Genomic DNA, 26,113 nt, shown 5'->3' with positions numbered 1-26,113 from the left:
CACCCTCACAGTAACGAAGTGCCCCCTCATATTCAGCCAGAAGCTCCTATGCTTCAGTTTGTGCCTTTTGCCTTTATGTCCTGTCACTGGGCTCAAATGAAAAGAGCCTGGTTCTATCTTCTTGACACCCTCCCCTCAGATATTTATACACATTGATGAAGTCTCCCCCCTGTCTTTTTTCCAGCCTGAACATGCCCAGTTCTCACAGCCTGTCGTCGCAGACAGGTGCTCAGGTCCCCTCATCACTTTCATAGCCCTCCTTTGGACTCACTCCAGTAGCTCTATACCTCATAGATCGCCCATCTCCTTTTAATTTCAGCCTTTATTGGCCCTTCGCTATAGAACAGCCACAAAGTGTGTGCCAGCACAGGCATAGAGCTCACCTCACGCCTTCCTAAAACGAGAAAATCCCAAACCCTGTAACCTAGCCACAACCCCAGCGGAAAGCAAGCGGTCACTCCCTCCACCAAACATCCTCACCCCCTCCCTCCGCCTGCCCTTAGCCTCAGACGATTTCTAGACCTCCTTTTCTGTACGCCTGTACCGCCCCCACGCAGCTCTACGCTCCCCACAAGATGGCGGCACACGGGTTGAGGCACGGCCCCGCCCGCCATTTCCCCGCCCGCCATTGGCCCGCCCGGCAGAGGCGCGGCGACGCGCAACACCCCCACCCCCCCCCCATACCCGGCGCCCCGCCCCTCAGGGCGCGCGTGCTCAGAGGCGAGCACGCGCGCGGAGCCGTGCACGCGCTGCCGGCTTTTCTCGCGAGAGCGGGCGGCGGCGGTCGCGCCGATTTTGAAGCTGGGGGCCGTTGGCGGGGAGCGCGCGCGGCGCCGGCGAGCGCTGAGGGGAGCCTGCGGGGAGCCTGCGGGGCCCTCCTGCCGCGTCCCCGCTCCGTGGGGAGCCTGGGGTAGGGACCGTGAGGGGAGATCCGGGCAGGGGCCGCAGCCGCAGCCATGGGAGCGGCGAAGAAGCCTTTGGAAGTGAAGGAAGCCTTTCAGCTGGCGCAGAAGCCGCACCAGAACCACGCCAAGCTCGTCGTGGCTTTGAGGAGCGCCTACGACCAGGTAGGGGGGCGGGCGGCGGAGGCTGAGGGGGAAGAAGTGGTGGAGGGGTGCCCTGGGGGGGCTCTCCAGCCTTGTCTCTCCTCAGCGTGCCGCAGAGGAGCCCTGCGGTTAAGGACGAGCCAGGACACGCAAGGCTGCTGTAGGGAGCCCATTTGGGGCGTGAATCTCCGAGTCGAGAGGGGAAGATGGGTCCCGAAGGCGCTCGGGGAGCGGGGAAGCGGGCGGGGTGACAGCGGGTGACAGGGACCCAGGGTGGCCGGCGGGGTCCCGACACTGCAGCAAGTGACCGGCAGCTCCGGGACGGAGCCTTGCGTGGAAACATACCGACACTGCGGCTGTTAAACCAGCCGAAATAATCCGTGTTGTTATACCCGAACCGATGCCGTCAGCGCTTTAAACACTTAAATGAACGGCGCCGACTATAAAACCGTTTTTTAAAGGCTGCTTTTGAAGGGTGAGCCTGGTAGTTACCGCTCGCTGTGGTTTGATTTTTTTTTTTTTTTTTTTTTTTCAGTTGGAAGATAAGGCAGACTTCCATGAAAAATTCATTCACTTCCTTAAGTATGCTATGATAATCTACAAACGGGAACCAGCGGTGGAGCAGCTGATCAATTTTGTGGCTAAATTTGTTACTTCCTTTTATCAACTGGAGGAAGGGGAGAGTAGTGAGGAAAGAGAAGATGATAACTTGCTTCTGAATTATGTGTTTAACTTTCTGCTTGAGGTACAGTAATACTATTATATCTTTAACATGACAGATTGAAACTGCACACGGTGAGGAAAACTTGCTCATTCTTATGGCGTTATCTACAAAGTGGAAACTTCAAAGTGAAAGAATGGAAAGGCTAGTGCTTTATGATTTACAAAACAAAAGCATGTACACACACAATACAAAAAAAAAAAGGGGAGGGGAAAAGAACACCAAACTGCCCACCCCCCCATTACTCCCCCCGGCAAAACAGATCTTAAAAGTTAACCCTCTGGGAAAATATGGATTGTTTTCTTATTTGGCAGTCAGGTGTGTGATTAAAGGCTTTACTGTGGGCGCATGTATAAGCGTGAAATTAATTTATATTGCTTCACTGACAAGTAAAAATATCGCAAGATTTTTCGCATAGGTGTGAGCGGCATAGGTATTATTAATCTCTGCTTATTGCAAGAGTTATATGTAGAAAGAAGACCACTAGTTCCAATAGCATGAAAGCACAAATAGAGTTATTTTTTAAGCTATTGTTTTGACACAGAAAAATTGGTAATGCTAACATCACTAGTTGTTGTTATTGTTTTCTTTTTCTTTTAATGTTTTATGGAGACAGAGGATTAAGTTAGCTTGTGTAGTGGAGTTTACACTGAGTGGTGAGCATGTTTCTTCCTTTGTGAAGGCATTGCTAGTTATGTAAAATACTGTTGTTACATGTGGTGGGCCATAAATGTTTTTCTGTGCTCTGAATTTTTTTAATCTTATTAAAATAGGAAGGGTTTTTTGAAACATAGAAATACATATTTAACGTTATACATAGAATGTTACCTTCTTATATTAATAACCTTGTAATGGAAATGTAAGAAACATGGTTATAAGTATACTTTCTTGTGTTTTCCTCCCTCCCCACTCTGCTCCGTTTCCCCCTAGTCTCACAATGCAAACAGCCATGCAGTTAGGTTTCGAACATGCCAGCTTGTTAATAAGCTTTTGGGAAGTATGCCAGAGAATGCTCAGATTGACGATGATTTATTTGATAAAATTAATGAAGCTATGATGATTAGACTTAAAGATAAGTTTTCGAATGTGAGAATTCAAGCTGTCTTGGCCCTGTCGAGACTTCAAGACCCTAAGGATGAAAACTGTCCTGTTGTTAATAGTAAGTAGTATTGTTTATTTTCTTTTTTTTAAGAAGAACACTTTTTGATTTACATTAATTTACTTTAAAACGTTTTTTTTGAAACATTGAGTAAGCCATTCTTAGAGGCATTCTTCATGCAATTGTTAGTAAATAGTGGATCCTTGTGAGTGGAGGTTGTATTTACAAGAGTTGGGGTGTAAATCACACTGGGCTCAGACTTTTCTGTGAACTTTGTGGTTTTTGTGGGATAGGAAAGGTAATGGTGTGTGTTGCAAGTTGGGATGAAGACACAATGTGTTCTTGCTCTGTTCAGACCCTCAGAGTCTGCTGTTGACAATTAGTTGATCTGAATTTGTATGAAAACACCTAGAGGATTAGAAATGGTAATAGAATAGCTGATTTTTGTCCAAATGATGGCAGTCAGCTATATCAGAGAGGCAAAGTGGTTATTGGGATTGTTGACTTAAGTATGTTTAGCCCCTGACTCCTGTTGAGAGGAGTAATCTTGCTCGTGAATCGGTTTCTTTAAGAGGTTAGTACCTCTAGAACCCAGATTTCTTTATGCTGTTTTTGTGCCGTTTGTGGATTTCTTTTCTGGACGGTATGATTCTTGATAAGACCTACCTCCAGGGTCAGTGCTATGACTGTAGATTTGTAAAGTTAGAGTATGTTAGTTAGCTGGGTTCTTTTTGTTGTTAAAGTACCTTCTTTGAAATTGTTTTATAAATGTTTTGTTTAAGTTTCTTACTTAGGAATGTATAAATTTCATAGTGAATCAAAACAGTCCCAGAGCAAGAAGGAGAGTTCAAGTATTCTGTGACTTAAATTCTTTTGTTGCTTTTAACTTTTTGCCTGAAGAAGGGGTAAGAATATAACCAAAAGTATTGCAAGAGATATATACCTGAAGGAATTTAACAACACCTGCTCCTTTTTCTAAAGTATGTTCTGTTTTTCTGTAATGTGAATTCTTAAGTCTCTTACAAAAACTTATTACTATTTTACTTTCAGTTTACAACACATTGCTTGAAAATGATTCAAATTCAGAAGTGAGACGTGCAGTGCTGTCATGTATTGCTCCATCAGCAAGGACTTTGCCAAAAATTGTAGGCCGCACTATGGATGTAAAGGAAGCTGTCAGAAAGCTGGCATATGAGGTAAATTGCATCAATTATAATTAATTTCAAACAGTGGCTTAGGGAAAGGCTTTAAATCTTTTATCATGTTTCACTGGTTAAATGGTAATACCAGTTAAATAATTCATTTTCACTTACCAGAAAGGGGCGGGCGAGAGAATACTGATTAAATACAAGTTTTCAGGACTTGTGTGATAAAAATTACATTTCTGATAGAACTTGGCTCTTTAGGATCAGAAAGTAAAAAGTACATTATTCATAGTCTGCTATTTTCTACATACATGTTGGGATGTTTGCAAAGCAATTTTTCTTCTGTTGTTACGTAATAGGTAATTGAAGTGAGAAACAGCAGTGCTAGTGTAAAATACTTAATTTTTTGGTATCCCAATCACTCTTTGTTACCTGTGTTTACAAGTAGAGGTAAATGGCAAGAATGTATGCTGTCATATACATACATACTCCCCCCCCCATATATATATATATACATGTACATTTCTTGGTAAGGCACCTTAGAAATTGTAGGACAAGGTCTAACAAAATTTTCATTTTTTTCACATGCAACCTAATCCGTTCTTGCTTAACTTAGATTGTTTCTCCTTTAGTGGCCTTTAAGAAAAATACATACTGCAGTTATTTCATTGGTGGTATTAAGTGCTCTTGGACCTGTCTTCATATCCAGGTGTCGCACATGAGCTGAGTAGCCAAGCTTCTGAGCTATTTGTTAACTGCATTATATATTTTCTTCCACGAACTAGAATCTGTTTACTAGCTTATTGTCACAATCGCATTGCAGGCTTTTACTGCCTTGCATATTCTGTGGATGGATAAATCTGAGAGTTTAGACCCATGGGTAGCTCATGAATTCAGTTATTAAAATTTGTATAAATGTATTTTAATATCCATTTTTTTAAGGTTTTGGCAGAAAAAGTTCATGTGAAAGCTCTCTCAATAGCACAGAGAGTAAAATTGTTGCAACAAGGACTTAATGACAGATCTGGTAAGAGATCATCCTTTTTAAATATATTAATACAAATGTTTGACAGAATAGTTTCTGATGTAGTGGGGTTCATTTATGTGGAAGCTGTCATGACAGTAATAAGGAGCTCAAAGGGAGCCGTGAGATGTCAGGAAATGTTTAAGCGCAAGAAATTCTACTTTACAGCTTTTTGGTTTCCAGTCCTCTGATAGTGGATAAAACAGAAAAGGATTGCATTTTGCAAAAACTTGAAAGCTGCTGAGCTCTAAAGTACGACTGAATACTATAAAAATTGAAAGAAACAAAAGAACACTCCACAATGTAATTAAACACAGAAGTGGAAAAAATGTAATGAAGCATCTTTGTTTCAAAATACACTTAATTACGTACGTCTTTGACCACTATGTATATTAAAGAACTTAAATGTAACTAATATCTTTTTGAAATTCTTTTAAAATGTTTGCAATGTAATTTCAGAATTTTTCTCCATTTGTCATTTAACTATCTTGAATATTACTTCTTGCTCTTTTGATTGACCTTCATTCATTTCATCATGAAGCAGCTTTATTTGTGTTGATGTCTTCAGTGCTGTATCATTTTTATATAAAGAGCCATTCAGAACATGCCCACAATTGAGTGTACTGTTGTTGCCAAAACATCAAAAGGTCATGTGTGTCTGGCAGAGAATTAGACTTGCCTAGGTAGGAAGTGACTTTTTTTTTTTGCAACAGTAGTAATTATACACATCAGTTTCACAGTTTACTGAGTGTTACTGTGTTATACAGGTATTTTGTTTGGGAGGCCTGTACTAAGACCTGTTGGAATTTACTCTGAGAATTTTCCTTGTGTAGTAATATGCTGCTTGGGAATTTTGAGAGGTGTGGCCTAGGTGGGTATGCCCCTGGAGAACCAGACAGTACTATGGTCACTGGTAACCAGAGCTCTTAAAGGAGCATCACATGTGCATGTGTTCCGAGTAACCCTTCCTCCTGGCTAACCTGACATCATATCGTGTTCTTGATAGCAATGGTGGAGAGGATCAGCTGAGTGCTCTCTTATGCTGCATTGAGCTACACCTATTTTAAATTGTTTAAATTCTTATATTATTAGATGCTGTTAAGGAAGTAATGAAGAAGAAATTGCTTCAAGCCTGGTTACAGTTTACTGAAGGGGACGTGTTAGAATTGCTTCATCGACTGGATGTGGAAAACTGCCCAGAAGTGGCCATTCTAGTACTGAATGCTGTGTTTTCATTAATTCCACTTAATGACAATGTTCAGAACTGTAAAAATCTTGACAGCAGGTATGCGGATTGGTTTTCTTGATCTTGAAAGATGCATATTGTATATATATAAAAAAAAATAAAAATATTAAAGGTTATATCTGAATGGGGAGCAGAATAACTATTGCCTGTTATAAGGAGACTGATATTGTAGTGTAAGCTATGATGTATTCCTGGTGTTTGTGTCCTTAAGTGTTTAAACTAGGTTGAGTTCAAGAGGGGAGTAAATTCATCAACAAAGCAATTTCTACTACGAGCGATAGGACTTACTAATTCTTTTTTTTTTTTTTTTTTTTTTTTACTTCCCTGGGCTGTCTGTACAGCTTAAAGGCAATACTCTAGTTTACACCTGCAAAATTGTAATTTATTCTCTTAATCTGTGGTATTGAAGAGCCTCTCTCTCTCTCTCTCTCTCTCTCTCTAGTCTTCCTTGGCTTCCTTCTGTTCTTTTTTTGCTGGCCTAGGGACAGCACAGTCTGTGGCTGCTACCGTTATCCGTGTAGAGGTTGGAAAATCCATCAGAATACAGTTACTGATCTTTTTTCAGCCTTCTTTTGAGAGTATTTCAGTTGTACTACCAGAGCTTAACAGAGCTTTGAGGCTTGGTTTCCTATGTTTACTTTTGGTACAATTTGACTTTGTGAGCTCCTAAGCTGCAATGAAGATGTCTTGATAAATATTAAGAGCCATAAAGATAAAATGAAAGGGGAAAAAATGAATTGAAAACTATAGGGAAATTACTATGGGGAGCACAATGGTATGAGAAGAAATGGCTCGAGTTAATTGAAGAAACCAGAGTGGTATGGTTATTAACAGTGTTAGAAATCTTAGGTGGTAAATGATGTGTCCATGATCAAAAAGTGTTAACAAAAACTTATTCTGTGTTTTGGGGGGAAAAAAGCGTAATACCATCATGTGAAGTGTCTCACATTCTGTTGTAGTAGCTTATGACCAATATTTTGAAATCAGTAGATGCTAGATGCATTGTACCCCAAAGCTACAGATGCAGGTCTGTCTCTTTAAGTAGCACCAATAATGGGGGAAATAACTTCCTTACAGGAAGTTATTATAGTATAGTATATATTATATTGGAAATGTGCCAATATCTTAAGAAGTTTAAAAGAAAAATATATATAGTTATGGACTTCTCAGTCTGACTTTGAACCTCCACAAAACAATGCTTCCTTTCTAAAGGAAAGTATCTTGAAGAAATAGATCTGTTGGACTAATGACCTTTTGAGAAGCAGTGAAATTATTCAGCTTTTAATGAGGTTACTTGATTTATGCAAAATGTTTGGCAAGTTCTTGCATCATGCTTTTAACTACAGCTTGAAGTTTCATCCACATATTGCCAAGGTGGTTTTGTTTGTGTTGTGTGCTTTTTGTTTGGGGGGGTAGGTGGGGTGAGCAACCTAAAGGGAAAACAACATTTTTACTGATAGACTGCAAATAAGATGGGATTCTAGTGAATGATAAATGCTGAAGTGCCACTGACAGTGATATGCTGCGTGTTTGTGAGGTAGAATCAATGTACAATTTAATTTTCTGCTTCTGAAAACAAATAACACATGCTTAGCTTACAGTGGAAAAGTAGTGCCATTCTTACGAGTGATAAACTGAGGATAAACTTGCAGAGGATGTTGAGAAGCAGTTAATTACTTTTTGTGTTTGACATACTATAATTGCTACTGGAATGTTTTATGAAGATCTTCTGTTAAGAACAGAATAAACAATTCACAAAGATAAGCTGAAAAGTAATGCAGTTGTTGCATTTCTGCAGTTTAATGGGGCTTAGTTTTCCAGAATTGCAGAGACATAGCAATGCTTCATGGAGTTAGTTAGACCTAGGTGTATGCTTTTGGAGATCTGAAGGGCTGAGCGGAGTTTGTCTGCAAACAGAAAACCTTGATTTAAAATACTGAACATGAACGGCATCAATCTAAAACGCTAAAAAGTTCAATGCAGTCAGAGGTTCAAGTTGTTCTATGTCCTTATTTATGGAAGAAGTTATTTTTGTCTGTCTATTAGTACTTCTATAGAGAGCATCTCTGACAGGGTTTTATTTTCTGCTTAGGAAATTGTGAGTTTCTTTGCATTTATTGTCTTTGGTCATATTTTATTTCTCTCTCTGCATTTATTTATTTTATTGTTAAGAAAAGTGATTCCATTGGAAGACTTAACAGCTGAGAATGTGTTATATTGGAGATGTCTTTGTGAACATCTGAAATCAAAAGCTGAAGAAGGTGAAGATTTGCTAGAACAGATATTGCCAGAAACAGCAGTATATGCAGATTATTTATTAAGGTATGTTACATTTTAAATTTTTCTTGCATTCCACAAAAAATAGATATTTTTAAAAAAGAGAATGTTGAGTGCTTCAACTCCTCAGGTTTCCTCCAAAACAAAAATTCTGTTTGAACAGTCATTTCGGGGATTTTTAAAAAGATTTTTCTGAGAGGACTTACTTCTTTTAGACAAAAACTGTAAAAAGTAGAGTATTTCAAAATGGTTTTCTCATTACTTAATAATTATGAGCAAGATGGACTTCTAAATTGATTGCATATAATTCTTTGTCATTAAAGCTAATAGAATGATTGTTCTGTAATAAGCAGCTATTCTTTTGTCCATCAGTTAGTATGTAGGTTGCTGTATGTTTGGCAAAGAGCTTGCAGAAACTGACACGTTTTTCATTGCAGTAACTTGTGAAAATAAACAAAAATCTGGTTACTCTCCCCAGAAGTGTTTTTGAAACCAAAAGTCCATTCTCTTCTGTCTCCCTGCTCAAGCAGCCATGTTTCCCAAGAACTTAAGTTCTAAGGCAGTGAACGAGCCAATTGCAAATTTAACAAAGGAGCAACTGTGGATGTTTTGAGAAGTCAATCGTCTACCTAAGTGAAGAAAGGAAATTTTACTGTCTCAGTGGGATACTCATCTAGAAAAGTTTTCAGTCTTAATAAGCTCTGCTCAAATTTCATGAGTGTGGAGAATGCTGAGAAGTTTTAACTGAGGTATTACACTTGTAAAATGTAGAGTGAAGGTTCCAAAAGCAATTATAAATCAGTTCTGCTGAAGAATGTAGTACTTTGATAGATGTTTCCAATTTAATAATGCATATTCTCTTCTCTCTTCAGTAGGGTGGTAATATACTAATAGTACTCCTATGAATCATTGTTACTTTTCCACATTGAACGTGCTAATGTCTTTCATAAACACTTACTGTATAAAGTGTCTGTGCTTCTTTAATATAGAAATGTGGATGTGGTCCAGCGCGTAAAAGTTTTCTAGTTCATAATTAAAGTGTTCACAAAACATTTGCTCTCCAAACAAACAAAAAAGCTTGTTCCATCTAATCTTACTCCCTTTAAGGAAGAGACTGAGGAAGATTTATTAGGTTTGCTGGTACTTGGTTGTAGTATCAACTGTTAAACTGTTCATTGAGTAGTGCCAACAGTTGTTTCAATTAAGATTTATAGTTCTGGTGAAGTCTTTGATTTATTTGTACTGTGAAAGCATCAGGAGGAGCAAGAAACTGCAAGTCACTGACACCTAAGAACAAATACAGGATTGTATGCTTCGCTTAAGTATTTCATTATTATCTGTTGCAAATTACACTACTGTTAAATGATCAGCAACTGCTGCCTGTATTGTAATTTCAGCTGGTCTTAAATAGTAGCTATGTGCTAAGCTTTTTTCCTAATTCTGAAGAATTAAAAAAAATCACTAAACTTAGCTGTTGCTGAGAAATATATGCAGAACAAAGCATCTGTAAAAACAAGCATCTTTTTCAAAGCTCATATTTGTTTTTTATGTATTACATTATATCCAGCATCGAATGTGATACACTATATGACAATTGTCATACGCTTCAGGCTGGATTTTCTGAGCTTACACGCTCAAGTTAAGAGATAAAAATTTAAAGAACAGTGACTGTAGGAAAATGAATAAACAAGACAGTGATTACACTTTCTGTGCTGTGTGGCTGTGTGCATCTGACAACAGATTGTTGTTCTTCTGTGTTGGCATACTTGCTCAGATACATAATTTAAAAGATATATATTTTAGTGATTTTTTTTTCTTGTAGGCAATGTAACATTTCTGAACATGTATTTGTGGTGTGTTTTTTTCATTCCAACAGTGATTCTGAAGTAATTTATCTGTTCTGCTTCTATTCAGTTACATTCAAAGTATGCCAGTTCTTAGTGAAGAACAAAAAGAAGACTTCACTTGTTTCGAAAACCTGATGACAAAAGAATTTATAGGCCACCAACTGATTCATATTATAGGCTGCATGGATACCACTGAAGAGGGAGGAAGGTAAATTTAAATAGAAAATCTGTGTTGTTAGGCTTATGACACATGCCTGTGGACAGGCATAAAGTCTCTGTTGGGAAAATGACCTCATCAAATAGACAAAATATGGTTCTCTGATACTTGGGAAAAAAAGGCACTGTCTCTTTAATGGAATTGTTCCCCAAAGGGTGTGAAGTACTGCCTGCTTGCTTTTATGGAAAAATGAGGTTTAATGCATATATAACATTGTTTGGGGAGACCAAAATTGGTTGTTTTTGTAACATGTTCTTGAGATTATGAAGTTACAAGTCTGTTCATTTGGTATATCAAAAAAAAGAGGACATAAATGGATCATAGTCTCACAGATGACTTGTAGTAGGTAGCCTATGAGTTTCTTGAGTTTTAAGCCCCGTTTGCTAAAGCCTAGAAAGGTACAGATGTTTTAGATGTCAAGCTGAATTGGACTGTTAGCTGAGATGATGATCTTATAGTTTGAATGGCCTCTGCATGTGAAGTAGTAAAGGAATAAATTTGAAAGTTCATACCATCACATATGTTTTCAGAAAAATAGAAATTGTGATAGTACAAACATGGTAACAATGTTATACCCTCAGTGGAATTCATTCTGTGTAATGCCTGACTGTCAGGATAGTTTAATTTTTATTATTTTTTTCTTCTAAGTTTCCAGCCAGATAATTTCTGTGGAAGCGCATGCCATACTATTAATGCTTTCGCTGTTTTTTACTGGAATGGTCTTTCTTTCAACAATAGTCAGAACTGATTTAAAAAACAAACAAACAAAAAAAACCCAAAAAACGGCATTTTCTAATTGAGAGGTATCAGGTGAAATTGGGAGTGGATAAATACTACTAATTACAAAAGCACATTCAGCAATTAAATAGTTGTATAGAGAAGCTTCTCTTTTAATATATTCATAACACTAACTCAAAGTAGGTAAAATAATAGCTCTTAAATATCTTCAGTTTTCTTGAATAAGCAAATAGATTTATTTTTATTCTTCTCTTTAATGCAGAAAGCATCTGTTACTTGTTTTACAAAAGATTCTCATTCTGCCTGCCACTTCAACAGCCCTTGTGCCTCTGCTTGTGGAAAGATTACTTAATATCATTAAGGATGATGACAGAAGGATTCAAATTGTAAGTAATTCCAAAGGCTCATTGTTTTCTGGGCTCTGCTTTCTCTGTGCATCAAACAGCATTTATAAATTTTTGTAAATGAAATATCAGGAATTAAAATATTTTTAGTTTGGAAACATATTTATGTTCTTCCCTGCCATACCAGCCTCCGCCTTTTTTTTTTTTTTTTTTTTTTTCTTGGCATTGCTGCATTTTGTGCTCATGAAGATATGAAGAGCTCTGTCTTGAGAGTATTTGGCTGATTTTGTAAACGTAATCCTCAAATTAGGAAAGTATTACACTTCAACAGCCTGTTTCAAAATCCTTTGCCATACTAGATCCAACTGGTTTTGACTAGAACATTCAAAATAAGGATAGTATGTGTTTCCAGACTTCAGATTTTTCTTCCCTCTTTTCAGCTGAGAGCAGTTCTAAAAATCCTTGTAAGAAAAATATTTTATATAGCAGAGTCTCTATATGCAGCATAATTATTTCAACTTGACTCCTGAAACATGGACTCTTGGTTTTGCTCAAATACTTTAAATGACTTTATGAACAGAAACCACTTCTGGAAAGCCTCAGTCTAGTGGGTAAAGCTAGGGTATAGGTTTGTTCCCTGATTATGCTGGGAGAGCCATAGTAATTTTAGAGCTACGATAATAACAGAGAATGTATGCTTTTCTAATGTGCTGGTGAAATGCAGTGATTCAATACATTCTGTTTATTGGATAAAGCTAAAACTAACTGAGTTAAACAGAAGTTAAACTGAGGCAATCTGATACAAGGCAAATCAAATTAAGACTGTCCTCATCGCACTCCTTAGTTTTCCTTATATTTCATCTAATTTTTTATTAACGTAATGTGCCTCACCTTAAAGAAACCTCTAACCAACTGAAAAACCTTCAGACTAGTTCTGCTTCCAGTTCTATGCATGTATTTGGCTTGGAATTCAATTACTTATATTGCTCCTTATACTATATATATATATAATATAATATATATATATATTATATAATATACTATATTTACTATATTTATACATACTATATATATCCACACTATATTATATAGTATAATATATATATATATACTGTATTTAAATATATATACTATATTTATATATATATACTTATATATATTAAAATATATGTGGTGGTTTGTAGACCTTTAAATGATAGTGTTAGCTGTATTTTGACTGAAATAGTAAGATTTAAAAACATACTAACAGAAAAACAAACCCTTACTCCTGTTACTAGTCTTTCTTTTTGAAATGTGTGCTCAAACCTAGAGGAGGCAGTGCCTGTGAATTGTCTGTATAGAAATTCATAACTTAAAGGATATTAAAGGATATGCAGTCTATCTTCTTGTTTACTTAGCTAATAGTAGAAAACACTCAACATACCAAATACTTGCCTAACAAGGGAAATCACTGGACTTTGATGCTTAGGCTCCTTGTCATTGAATAGCGGTCAAATAAGTCCTATTGCAGTGACTTAACAGCTAAGAAAAACTACACAGAAGTTTCAGAAGCATGGTATCTTAAGTCTGTAAAAATTAAATGCATTGGATCTGACATCTAAGCTGAAGTTACTTGCACTTATATTCTGATTGTAACAACAGGTTGCAGAAATCATCTCAGAGGTTCGTGAGCCGATTGTTTCTGTTGAACAGCCTCTTGAAGCTTCTGAAATAAGAAAGCGACAGGTTAAGGTAGGCAAATGAAGAAAAATATTTTTTACTCTACTCTATCAAATAAGTTTTATGTAAATGTGCATTATTGACTAATGTTGGCTGATACAACATAAGTTATAATATTGCAATGTTTTCCTTGTACTTTATATTTCAGTTGGCTGAAATAAAAGTGAAACTTTTTGAAGCAAAAACAGCTTTGGAAGAATGCATTTCTCTTCAGGATTTTAGTACAGCATCTGTATTAAAAGAGAAAATAACTGAGTTGGAACACATAAAAGCCAATCTGATACAAGAAGCAGAGGAACCTGAAATTAAAGAAATGCGTGTGGAAAAGGTTTCTTTTTCCCTTCCTGTATTACCAAATGCTAATTGTGTTTTGATGTCTGTTCATAATGGATTACAGTAAGCTTCTTTTTTGTCCTTGGATGACTGAAGAATTCTAAAAGGATCTTGCTTTTGCTGTATTTACTAATATAACCAACTGAAAACATGAAACTGATTCTTTTCATCATTGCTTACAGATTAATTTTGATTAATTATCTTGCCAATCATGTGTAGTGGACAGGAAATGTTTGTTTGGGTAGCAAATAATCATGATTAATGTCCCTGTTCTCCTCATCACAGCCACCATTTGTAATAATGACCTTTTTCTTTTTTCCTGACTCACCTTGAAGAATGATCCTGAAACACTGTTGAAGTGTTTGTTGATGTGTTGTGAGCTTCTCAAGATGATATCCCTTTCTAAAGGAATTGGTCCAACCATTAACGAACTAATTGAATCTTTGGTATGTAATAATAAATACTGCTTTATATGATAATAAAAATAGGTATGTCACAGTTGGCACTTAGGTGCTAGCAGGATGGTTTGTGATTGTTTCAGAGTTGTGCTGTACCTTAGTGTGATGCCTTTAAGCCTTACCAAAACCAGGTGTCTTGGAGTTGCAGTCCAGATATGCTGTTCTCAGCTCAGAATCTACATCAGAACTGGATGCAGCAGAGTTACTAAAATAAAATGGGAATATGGTAAATAGCTGACTAATGTTTGACGGTGTTGGACAGTGCTGAGTTCTAGTGTGCTGCTTAAGCACACTGCCTTTGTTTGTACTTCAATTACTTGGATTTTCTATTAGCTGAAGGTAAGACATCTTTAATAAAGAACTCCAAAGTACCTTTGTTTGGAGCTAGTCAAAAGCTCTTCATCGGAAAGAGGCTGGAGCCCTTGTAGACTTTTCTTTCATCCCTGCCTGGTACAAACAAAGTTGTTTTATTGTAGAGCATTTGTGCCTCTGTTTTCTTGGCACCTTTGAAGAGCAAAACGTTTCTGTACTGAATAATGAATGCAGTCGCATGGTAGGCCTTTTACAGTCTGCAAAATGTACTTAGTTTCAGTTGTGAGGAGTGTGGATTTTAGGACAAATGTTCCTAAATAACATAGAATGTTAGCTATCGCTGAGTGTGCTGCTTCAAGAAGATATGAACTCTTTCCTGTGCAGGTAATAGAGAACAAAGTGGGGAAAAAAGCAATGTGCCACTGTATGAACAGGTGGTACACCATCGGAATACTGAAGGAAATTCTTATCCCCTCTGTCTAGAAAGGTTGTATTTGAAATGGAAGTGGTCAAGAGAAGGGTAGCGAGGAAATTTACAAAACAGCTTCTGAATGAAGAGTGACTAAATAGGCTACCTTTTTCTGACCTGGAAAAAAGAGGACTTAGGTTCACATCTGAGAAAGTGAATGATTGGATGATCACTTCACTGCATAAAGCTAGCAACTAGCAAGCTCAGAACAAATGAATTAAATGAGTTGATTCTTCTCCTAATATGTAATCTGTGGAATCCTTTGTCACGGGATGCGTGCATGCTGAACTCTTGCATAAATTTTAAGGAATATTGAGTAAGTTCAATAAAAATAAGTATTACGGAAATTAGGTAGATAGAACAGTCTCACAGCTCTGTCTCAGCTGTGAATTGCTGGGACCTCATCAAGAATTCCTGGGAAGAATCTACTTAGCCTGTTTATGTAATATTTTGTAGGAATTTGGTTTTGATCTTTGTTATTAACAGGGCAATGGGCCAGATGATTTGACTCAGTATGGGCATTCTTAAAATGCAAACTGGAAAGAAAATTACAACACCAATTTAGATTGGCTTAAATATTGTGGAACCACACCTGATTTCTTTCAGATGTATAATAGTATTCTAAGAAATCAGTTCTGATGTGTCCTACAGACCCCTTTTTAATTAGGTCTTTCTTTAATTTTCACATTCATTGTTTATTCCACTTTTCTTTCTCCAAGATCCTGCTTTCATTTTGTTGTTACTAATGGGTTTTCACGTATTACATGCTTTAGTATATTTTATTTGTTGTTTTTTAAACTTAAACTCTTCAATCAATGCCAAAGTATAGAATGACATCATTGTAGCATGCTTCCTGTATGGAGCCTCTCTTTTCTTTCATGTGGATTCTTACCATTGATTTCTCAAAACTATTCCAAGTAAATGGAAGTCACATCTGTATTTTGCAATTTGGAATCGGGTATTGTTTCTCTGCAAGAATGCTAATGTCTTTTATGAAGAAATGTGTAGGTTTGTCTTTCATTTCACAATGAGTGGTCAACTTGATTTGGTTTGAAAACAAATGTTTATTAAAACAAATGCAAAGCACAATGCTCATGTGAACCATTCTTCTAGTACTGACTTCAAACAGTGTACTCAGAATGTTTCTGTTTATGCCTTGATAAACAGAGTATATAGTAGTCACCAATTTCCAATCCTGTAATGTACTACGTTATTTCTAGTTTCAGGGTAAGGAAAAGTTAAACAGTGTAGCCGATTTTCTATTTTCAATTTATGTATTTCAATTACAAATTAAATATTACTGTTTCCAGATACTTCCTGGCATAGCGGATGTCCATCCAGCTGTGAGAAACATGGCAGTTCTGTGTTTAGGTTGTTGTGGCCTTCAGAGCAAAGAATTTGCCCGAAAACACCTTGCATTGCTGTTACAGGTAAAATTTCTGATGGGAAGTAGACTGATGGCTTATGTGACTTGGATCCAAGAGATCCAAGAGTAGTTTTATTTACTATTACAGGTTATCCTACATGTTACTTGAGTAGCAATGATTCCTGATTTGCTGAAGATCTGGATCTGGAGAGTGTAGTTTCATGTAGATTTTTCTGATGTGTAAAAATATTTAAGCTTGTATTATTACATCTTGGTAGTATGCATTTCCTTTGTAAGGCCACCTGTTTTGAGAATTTCTAGGAACTCTTTATTCATAAGATCTCACTTTCTCTTCCCAGTCTGCATGAGATCAGTCAAATATGTTATTACAAAGTAGAATAGAGAAGCTGTAAGATTCTGTAAGCCTTCCTTTCTTTGGAAAACAAACTGAAAAATGTGACTACTTATATTTGTTACTTAGTGTAATCTGGACATATGATTTAATTTCCAAATTACTTATTTTGTATGGGTTAAGGAAGGGCTCTTAATTAGAACATAAAGCAATATTAAAACCAGCAAATGATAGTGTTTTGCTTGTTTTAATACTGTGGTCAAATGCCTATGAATATGGGATGCATTGGCTGGACTCATGAGAATGGGAGATGTTGGAATTATGCCATCTTCGTAGTAAATGTTCTTTTATACAATCAGTTGAGCATCAGATGTCTACTTCTCAAACCCTGGCTTGAAGGTGTGGAGATAGCATGTTCTCATCAGACAAGATGCTTGAGCCATCAGCAGAAGTTAGAGTTCCTGAAAAACTAGCAAAATGTTTTCAATCTGCCTTTAGTTATGTCTCATTAGAAAATAGATTGTTTAGGGAGGATTCTGTTTGTCCAATGTCTGCATAGAAGTTGAACGATAAGGTTACATCTCATACATGCATGGTATACTCATGCCCTCTGTGAGTGAAGTTGGTCAGATTTTATTTTTTATTTTTTGGTAATAGAAATTACATAGATAAGTTGAGAAATTCTCAGAATACTATAAATCTCAGTTTAAGCTTCATTTAATATCATACCTTCATGGAGTCTGAACTTTGTTTAATTTGGGAAATTTTGTATAGTGTTTGGAATAATTTGCTAAAGCAAAAAAAGCTAATATCTACTTATGCTTAACATTGGTATGCTGTAACATTATGGATGTATTTTCATTATTAAACCTAGGTTTTACAAGTAGATAATATAAAGATAAAGCTTAGTGCTTTAAAGGCAGTCTTTGATCAGCTGATGCTCTTTGGGATCGAGCCTTTCAAAGCCAGACCAGACGATGAGTCTCAAAGTGAAGACGTACAAAGTGGAAATGAGAATTGTGAGGAAGAAAGTAAAACAACAGAGAAGGAAGAAGAGACTGCTACAATTCAGAGCTTCTTACAACTTCTTTCTAGTTTTTTAGACAGCGAGGTAAGAAATTATTACAGAACATGCCTTGTTTTTGTTCTAAAATAATTTTTGACAGAAAGCTTACCGTTCTATTATGTTGCATTTGAACATTACATTACCTGTAATTGAATGGTTTAATGTTAGAATAGTTGCCCTAAAACAATATAAGTTTGCCACTGATACTGACTAATGTTATTTTTAAGCCAACATCTGAATTCTCTGCAGGTGCAAATACATGAATGTAGAGAACTGATACTTGCAATAGGATGTAGACTGTTACTACAAAATATTAGTGGAAATGCTGACACTGTGGTAGGTATACTGTGTATATGATAATTTTTTTCTTCAGTTTTCAGAACTTAGGACAGAAGCCGCAGAAGGCATAGCCAAACTCATGTTCTCCGGGAGGCTGAATAGTGCCAAACTTCTTTCTCGTCTTGTTTTGTTGTGGTACAATCCCGTGACTGAAGAGGATACTCAGCTTAGGCATTGTCTGGGAGTTTTCTTCCCTTTATTTGCTTATGCAGATAGGTATGGCCTTTGTAAAATATTATGTGAAAATGTATGTTGGTCTTAGCAGCTTTAGCAACCCTTTTCAAATTGCACAAATGCAAATTAAACCTAATGGTCTTGCTCAGACGCCTGTGCATATTACTTTTGAATGTATGTAAACTCAACCTATGACCATTCTGAAAACTTTCCATTAATTCCTTCTTTTTCTGTGACCTATTTTTTTCTTTCCTAGGACTGCTTGAGTGAAACAGTTCTTCTGGATATTCAGTTTAAAGATTAGTTTTAAAATATGTACTTTATTTATGCTGTTGAACACTACAGGTGGGCTTTGAACTGTCACTTAAGAGCAGCTATGAGGCATGGTTGAAAATAGAATAAAGTGTCCAGCAAGTTCTCAAAGAAACAGGCTGTTTTTTTGTTTGTTTTCTTAGCCAAAGAATATGCCAAACAAAATCCACAGAAGATTCAAAATCTTCTGTTTAGTTTGATACTGGACAGAGGAGGCAAAAGGCTTATCTAAGGGGGTAGGAGCTTAAATAATAATTCTCTAGTCCTTTTACTTGCTCAAAGTGATTTTTGACTTAATTTTCAGCTCTTGCCAGTCTGAACTTGGTGGGGTTTTCTCTGCCTCCTCTCTCCCCTCTTTTTTATGGCTAAGATTTAACTTAGCAACGTTACATGGTACCTTATGTATTTTTTCCAAAACAAATTGAAGTTTTTGTGGTGTATAAATTGCCACAGTTAGAGTTAGCATAGTTCAAAGGGGACTTGGTTGTCAGGAAGGAGAGGCGGGTTGAGTATTTTTTGCTGTTATCAGAAGAATGATGGGAAAAGTAACCAGTCTACTTCAATGTGTTTTTCCCTGTTTAAGTGCTATTGAAAATAGGTAACAAAAACCTAATTTTGTATGCTTCCAATACCTTTGATACTGAATAATGAGCATAAGCTTATACCACTGGTGATCTCTTTGACCTGTGAATGTCTTCTGACCCTATGTATCTCTCTCTTTATTATGAGTCCTAATGATTGTCTCACTGAGGCCCACCTGAGTAATTCTGTGTATTTCAAAGTTATTTGTGAACAAGACAATTCTTTGCACCTCACAGATGATCTTTGGGGCAGGGTGCATGCTTTGAGCAAAAAGTAGAAAAATCAATGGAGGAAAAAAAAAATCCCAAATCTTAGTCTGGCTCACTAATTCAGAATCTCTGTTAAACTAGGAAACCTCATTAATTTTCTGTCCAGAACATTACCTGCATTCTGGATCTCACAAATGGTTCATTTTAAGATGAATCATGGAGTGTCTTCAGTTACCAATACTGTATTTTCAGAAGAGAACTATTAATTACCCTGTGGCAGCTGATTCAGAGCAGTTTGCAAAGTTGCCATTCAGAAAAGGAAAACGAAGGCAAATGTGTGAGTTTTGGCTGGGTTTTGTGCCTAATTTTGGTACTGATCTATTGCTGAACTTTTAAATTCTGTTTGTTTTCTGCATGTTGCTCTGACTTTTCCCTCTGATCAGATACAGTCAAGAGGCTTAATTTTTAAAATTAATATTTGAACTTTGTGTGGTAAACAAATGTTGCTGCTGGCTTTTATAAGTGATACTCTGTCATATCAGAAGAATGGCATGGCACGTTAGTAACAGGGACGAGGTCCTGTAACTGGTGAACAATTCTTATTCATGGAATGTTTATTAAAGAGTAATAATTTCCCTGGCAGCCTCAGAGGAAAATGTTCTGCCTTATGCCTATATGTTACTAGACTTTATTTTATTTTTCTAACTTGCAGGAAATAATCTGAATGATACTTCAGTTGTACTTCAGCCAATTTAAAGCATAAAACTGCTGAATGGGAGAGTTTTTGCTTCTGTATTTTCTTGCCCCAGTTATAGTACTCACAAGGTCTTTTGGTCAGCTCATTTGACTTGCATCTAGTGGCAAGCAAGCTGATTTTTTTTTTTTTTTTTGGAAATCATTATTGACTTCATTAGCTTTCTTCCCCAGTTAGTTGGGTTCAAATAGGAGGTGAACAATTATTTGAGGTTTAAAAAAAAAAACACAACTTTGCTTCACCAACCAGTACCTTGTAATTTTTGGCAACTTTCCTATTAATTTGTTTTACCCATCTTATGGAACTACACCTTTAGACAACTTGCTGCAAAACCACGTTCATCTACGTGATTTTTAGGCTTGCTTGGCAGGAGTTACGAACTTTTCTGAGAAGAAAACCCAAGTATTTCTTTCAAAATCTTGTTAATCACCACCTTTCTTTGCCCGGTTTCATCGTTTTTCTTACAGTGAGATGTGTGCCCCTAAAGAAAAATACTAGCAGGAAGAATTAGCACAAGAAAAATAAAGATATAGGGAAGTGTATTTCTGTCCCTTGAGAGAGTATCCGTCTGTATATATCAGTTAGGCTTTTAGTGGTAAGGATGAACTTGCAAACTGTTTGAGATACAAGTGCTACCTAAAATTTCCTTGAAAAAACAATGAGCTGAAATGTAAAAGGAGTTGGTTCTGTGAAGCGTTTTGTTGTCTTGATCCTGCTGCCTGTCTCTAATAAGGTTGGCTGCTCCCCCCCTGCTTTGACAGCTAAAATATATTGTAATGGGTCTGTAAACTTGAATCATAGAGGAGAAGATTTAGGGATGAATTAATGTTTAATTCTGTCTCCTTGTGCTACTAATGTTTGACTCAATTGAAACAGGTCTAACCAGGAATGCTTTGAAGAAGCTTACCTTCCAACTCTGCGAACGCTGTTAAATGCTCCTGCAGCTTCCCCTTTGGCTGAAGTAGACACCAGTAATGTTTCTGAACTATTAGTGGACCTGACCAGACCAAGTGGACTGAACCCTCGGGTCAAAAAGTCCCTAGACTATCAGGTACAGTGGGTTAAATTGAAAGAAAGCAGTATTTGCGTCTAGAGATTAAGAACTGCTAGCTGCTTGTTGGGCCTTCAGAGATTCCTACTGTCAAAGTCTGGATTAAGCAACTGACAGTACAGGCAATGAAAACTCTTAGCTTCATTCTCCTTCTCTCCATCCCCTCCCCTCTTACAATTAAGTAATGCTAGCAGGAACTTGCACCATCCTTAATTACCTGTACAGGAAAAAAAACATTTTTAAAAATACATTCATGTACGTTGTCAAAATACTATATTTTTAGAAAATATTTACTATGTAAAGTTAGTCATTAGCTGCTTAAACCAGCATGACTTCATTCTTTGGTAAATAATTTTCAGAGAAATTTCAGGTATTGATTTCTTTCCTTTACAGGACTTCACAGTGCATGATAGTTTAGCACTGAAAATTTGCAATGAAATCTTGACGGACCCAACTGCACCAGATGTTCGTATTTATGCAAAAGCTTTAACTATGTTAGAACTCAGTAGTTCTTCCACAGAGAATCTTCTGAGTCTGCTTGATGAGATTCTAGAGGTAGGGCATAAATAACATGGTTCTTGCTTTTTATTTAATTTTACTATCAAATGGTTAAATGCTTAAAAATGAAGTGCCTGCTTACTATGACAATGTGATTGGAATTACTTTTTTTTAACCAGTCTTTGAAAAATTAATTTTTGATGAGGTTATTTATGTAAGTTATACAGTAGTCTCAGCTCAGATTTTCGTATTTCAGCTACCATAGACAGCGATAACTGTCCAAGTTGATACAGTTCAAAACTGTAAGGTCTTATAGTAACCAGTGTGTAGTTCTTAGTTTTTAAATGTAAATAAAATTGAATATTGTCTTTCACAGTTTGTATGGCTTATTAATAATTAACAGTTGAAATTTTATGCCTTAACTTGGATTGTAACTGTAAGATCATTAGGCAACATGAAAAGGGTGCTTGGTTTAAGATGAAGTAGGAAGGGATTACAAGTCTGATGTGAAAGCTTTTACATTTATCCATTTTCTGGATAAATATAAAATAAAAGTTGGGAGTGGCACAGAGGAAGACGGTGTTATGCTGAAGTGTTGGAGAGTCCTGATCCCTCTGGGCATAACATCAAGAAGTAGCAATGTTCCAGGACTCACCTGGAAAGGTCCTATAACTTTAGTGCTTTTTCAGGTTTCCTATTAAAAAGATTAAAATAAAAATTCTTCTGGAGTTTCTGTGCCCAGTGTTGATGGAGAAAGTGTTTCACCTTCCAGCTAGAGTAATCAACTTTGTGACACTTTTTGTCATTCTTAGAGTAAATTTAACTAGTCCTATTAGTGTGTAAACTTGATAAAAGGAATGGCTGTAAAATGAAGTAGCATTTAATGTTAAGTGTTTCTTCCCAGGAAGTGAAAGATAAATTGTGTCAAAGAGCGATTGAGAAGATCAAGGTGAACCTGACCAAAGGCTCTAATGCGAGCAAAAGCCACTCTGAACAGACAAAGGAAACAGGCCTCACTGAAGGGATGCAGGAAACTGGCGCTACGTTACCTGCAAACACCCTTAGAATTGAAGAAGGTAATTCAGGAGAGGTGTATTTCAGTAGGTACAAGTGAGTGATTGTATGAAAATAAGTCTTAGCTTTTTCTCTCCTAAATGAAGCTACTTTTGAAAAAAACAAGTGGAAAAGGTAACTAGTAAAAATGTATCCTGTTTAATATGTTTGTTAAGCATTTTCTTTTTTATTGCTTTGCGATCAGTTTTTCTGATTTCTTATTCTCCTTATTGCTCTAGTTTAACCAGTATATTTCGAGTCTTAGCCTACAGTTCTTTCTTTTTGACAAAAGTATTAGCTTTTTTTTTTTTTTAAAGCTGTTTGACATACTCATCTGCCTGCTAAGTCTTATTGACTAACTCAGCTTTAGAATGTGAGTCACCAAGGCTCCAATAGACTATGGAATTACCATGCCTGTACTTTTTGCAGACTGTATTATAGCAATGTACAGTTGATACGCACTGAAACTGTTGACACTGGTCTTTCCTTATTACTAGTTCATACGTTGGAGCCAGATTTCTTTTTATTGCTATTTGTGAAAGTAGCTGGAAGACTTTCTGCTGTCTGAAAAGCTTATGTGGCTACACATGCTTTAGCAGAGTATGTTTTGCTGGAAGCCTAAAAAAAGGAATCAGATGAAACTTGTTTAGGTTTACCTGAAGCAATAAATCAAAGATAGTGACATGTAACTGTTTTAAGCAGAATATCCCCCTTAAAACAAGCTTATTTTCTAGTGGATTATTTCAAGGCGTTGATCTGTTGCTTCTGAAAGTGTCAAATTATTTTTTTTATGTTCTATGTTTCTGTAATGAAATATTTATTGGATGGGAAGCTAGAAAAGCTAGCTGGTCTTGAGAAAGCAACTTTCTATTTGAACCATTTTCTGCTAACAGCCAATACATTTTGGTATGATTTTCTCATGAAAGAAGAATTTTGAGCGCTTTAGGCAAGCAGTAGGAGAAAAGCATTGTTTCCTTTCTCTTTCAATGCCACCTAAATAAATTTGCTTTATTTTTAATAATCCAATATTTACCTCTTCAAATATGGAAATGATAGCTGTGAGCAAAACCCTTTACTTTTTGTACTTCAATTGCTGCAAAGTAGATCTAGATTTGACATTAGGAAAAAACAAACAACAACAACAAAAAAAACAAACTTCCTAGCAGTAACATACATTGCTGAAGAAAAAGACTTCCTAAAATTGTCAGAAATACTAAGGGAGGTCTAAATAGTTGTCAGGAGTAGTTTATACATGACTGACCTATGATGGGACAGTGTTATGACTGAGTGACATTTTAAGCTGCTTTCTAGTCTTATTAATTCATTTCTAGTTTAAGGAAAAGTGGAGTTAAAATTGTATGGCTTTTTATATAATAGCCAATGTTCAAAGTGTACTGATAGTACTTTAAAGTACATATGATAAGTTGAGAGATGATTGACTTCTGCATATGTTATTCTGTTTTAACAGAGAATACCAAAGATGCTCTTCATACTCCAGTTAATGAAGCTAAAAGTAAAGCTACTACAAAATTGAAATCCACAAGAAACAAAACTGGCAGAGGTATGCACTGGATGTTTCTGGCTATAACGTCTTTTTTAAATAAAATAATTTTTTATGAACCTCTCTCTGTGTTTAAACAATTCAGTCTTTGTAATCTGTTTTTTAAAAAGTTATTAAAAGATTAAAATCATCTGTTTTGTGGAGGCTTTTGTTCTGTTAGTCTTTCCCAACAAGAGTTAAAAGTAAAAAGTTAAAAACAAACAAACAAAAAAAACCCAAACAAACAAACAAACAAAAAACCTCCCCGTGACTACAGAATATCAAGATAATTTGGTCACAGCCACTTACAACAATGTGCAAATGTTTATGTGAGAAGTATTATCTCAAGGGCTTTTTATTGTTTGTATTGTCTAAACAAAATATTCTATCTAATGTGGTGACTGCATGTTATATGTTTCAATGGAACATCAGACACTGAGGAAAAGATACAAAACTGGTTTAACAAAAGAAATAATGTGATGCAAAAAGACTTTTGTTTATATTTAGGACAACGAAAAGCAGCAGTAACAAGGTCTGTGAGCAGAAGAAAAACTAACGCAAGTGCAAAATCTGGTAGTGAAAGGTAAATTGTTTACTTTCCACCTTCAAAAGCATGATTCTAGCAGTTCCAGCAAAGCAATTTAATTCCTCACTAGAAAGGAATACTTTTCTTTCTCAAAACCTAACGTAAAAGTAAATATTTAAGAAAAAGCATTTCTTTAAACTGATATGTTTGAAATGTAATAGTAGGTTTGAAGACTTTAAATGTTGTTATTAATTTTCAGGTATGTTTACTACATACAGTTAACATACATTCTGTCTGTCAAAAGATAAGTTTTTGGTTGCATTGCTATTCTTTCAATTGCTTTTTGTTTTAATAACTGCTCTGTGAAGGATTCTGACTTCTTTGTGTTGTTCTTTTTTCCCCCCCCACATTTCTGGCTGCTATTTTTGTTCCTGTCTTTCTACATTTAAAAAACTTTTAGAAATGAGTGATAAATGAATATACGCATGGCATTCCTTCTCTTGAGATCTCGCAGGATTAAAATATAATCTCTGTAATTTTATATGCTTCAGTTGTGATGTCTTTTTCAAGCAAGTAACCCACTAAGTACAAAATCAGTAAGAAGTACTTTTGTTCTTTAAGACCAAGATTTTGTTATACACAGACTTCAAGATTTTCTGTTAACAAACTCTTAGTTTGCCTAATCTTTCTGGTCATAATTTAAAATATTTTCTATTTCAGTGATGATGAAATTCCAGAATCAGTCCCAGTGCCCAGTTCAAGGCCTTCAAGACGAGCAAAAACATTAGCACTTGAAAAAACAAGAATGAATCTTTCAAGCCTTTTGCGTAGGGAAGCAGATGAATGAAGACAAAATGAGAGAAAATGTCCTTCGCTAATGCTAGTAGTTACTTGAAAAAGTAAGATCTGTTTTGTTTTTAGTCTCATCTAACTCCTTCAGTATTGAATCTTTTATAATTCCAGATTTTTATAGGAACTTTTTTTTAAAAGGAACTTTTTTTTTTAAAGTGCTTTTGGTTATTTTCCCCATGTGAAGTACATCATTCTTGTAATAAAATAACCATTAAAATATTGCCTGAACAAAATGTGATTTTATTTATTTTACTTTAAAAAGAAGGCGTCTTTTTATCTGCAAATGAAAATTGCTATTTGTGGTAAGTACTTAACAGTTGCCAACTTACACTTTTTCAAAGTTGTTTTTATATTTAACATTATTCAGACAGAATGTTTGAGCTGGAGTGGTTGTGTGTGATGGCAGCACTTTTGAATGTACCTGCTTTTAATGCACCTTCTTTC

At 36.2% G+C, this 26,113-nt stretch overlaps 1 protein-coding gene across 1 annotated transcript; it reads left to right on the top strand.

Moving 5' to 3' along the window:
* Positions 1-807: 807 nt before the first annotated feature.
* NCAPG (non-SMC condensin I complex subunit G) lies at positions 808-25,864 on the top strand. The gene is made up of 21 exons (XM_082758640.1): positions 808-1,067; positions 1,582-1,791; positions 2,698-2,926; positions 3,917-4,062; positions 4,954-5,038; positions 6,128-6,320; positions 8,454-8,603; positions 10,473-10,613; positions 11,623-11,746; positions 13,346-13,435; positions 13,572-13,751; positions 14,092-14,202; positions 16,306-16,425; positions 17,588-17,824; positions 18,153-18,334; positions 21,026-21,200; positions 21,594-21,755; positions 22,603-22,774; positions 24,220-24,312; positions 24,799-24,874; positions 25,538-25,864. The coding sequence occupies exons 1-21, from the start codon at positions 957-959 to the stop codon at positions 25,662-25,664; spliced, it is 3,114 nt and encodes a 1,037-aa protein (XP_082614766.1). The 5' UTR covers positions 808-956; the 3' UTR covers positions 25,665-25,864.
* The last annotated feature ends 249 nt before the right edge of the window (positions 25,865-26,113 follow it).

The sequence above is a fragment of the Aythya marila genome, assembly GCF_965140915.1.
Source record: "Aythya marila genome assembly, chromosome: 4".
Taxonomy (NCBI): Eukaryota; Metazoa; Chordata; class Aves; order Anseriformes; family Anatidae; genus Aythya; species Aythya marila.
This window is presented reverse-complemented; position numbering and strand designations above follow the sequence as displayed.

Bases quoted from the DNA above. Each gene is read 5' to 3' on its own strand.
- NCAPG (XM_082758640.1), top strand. From the start codon at position 957: ATGGGAGCGGCGAAGAAGCCTTTGGAAGTGAAGGAAGCCTTTCAGCTG. The intron at 10,614-11,622 runs GTAAATTTAAAT...TCTTTAATGCAG, and splicing joins ACCACTGAAGAGGGAGGAAG to AAAGCATCTGTTACTTGTTT. The intron at 22,775-24,219 runs GTAATTCAGGAG...CTGTTTTAACAG, and splicing joins CACCCTTAGAATTGAAGAAG to AGAATACCAAAGATGCTCTT.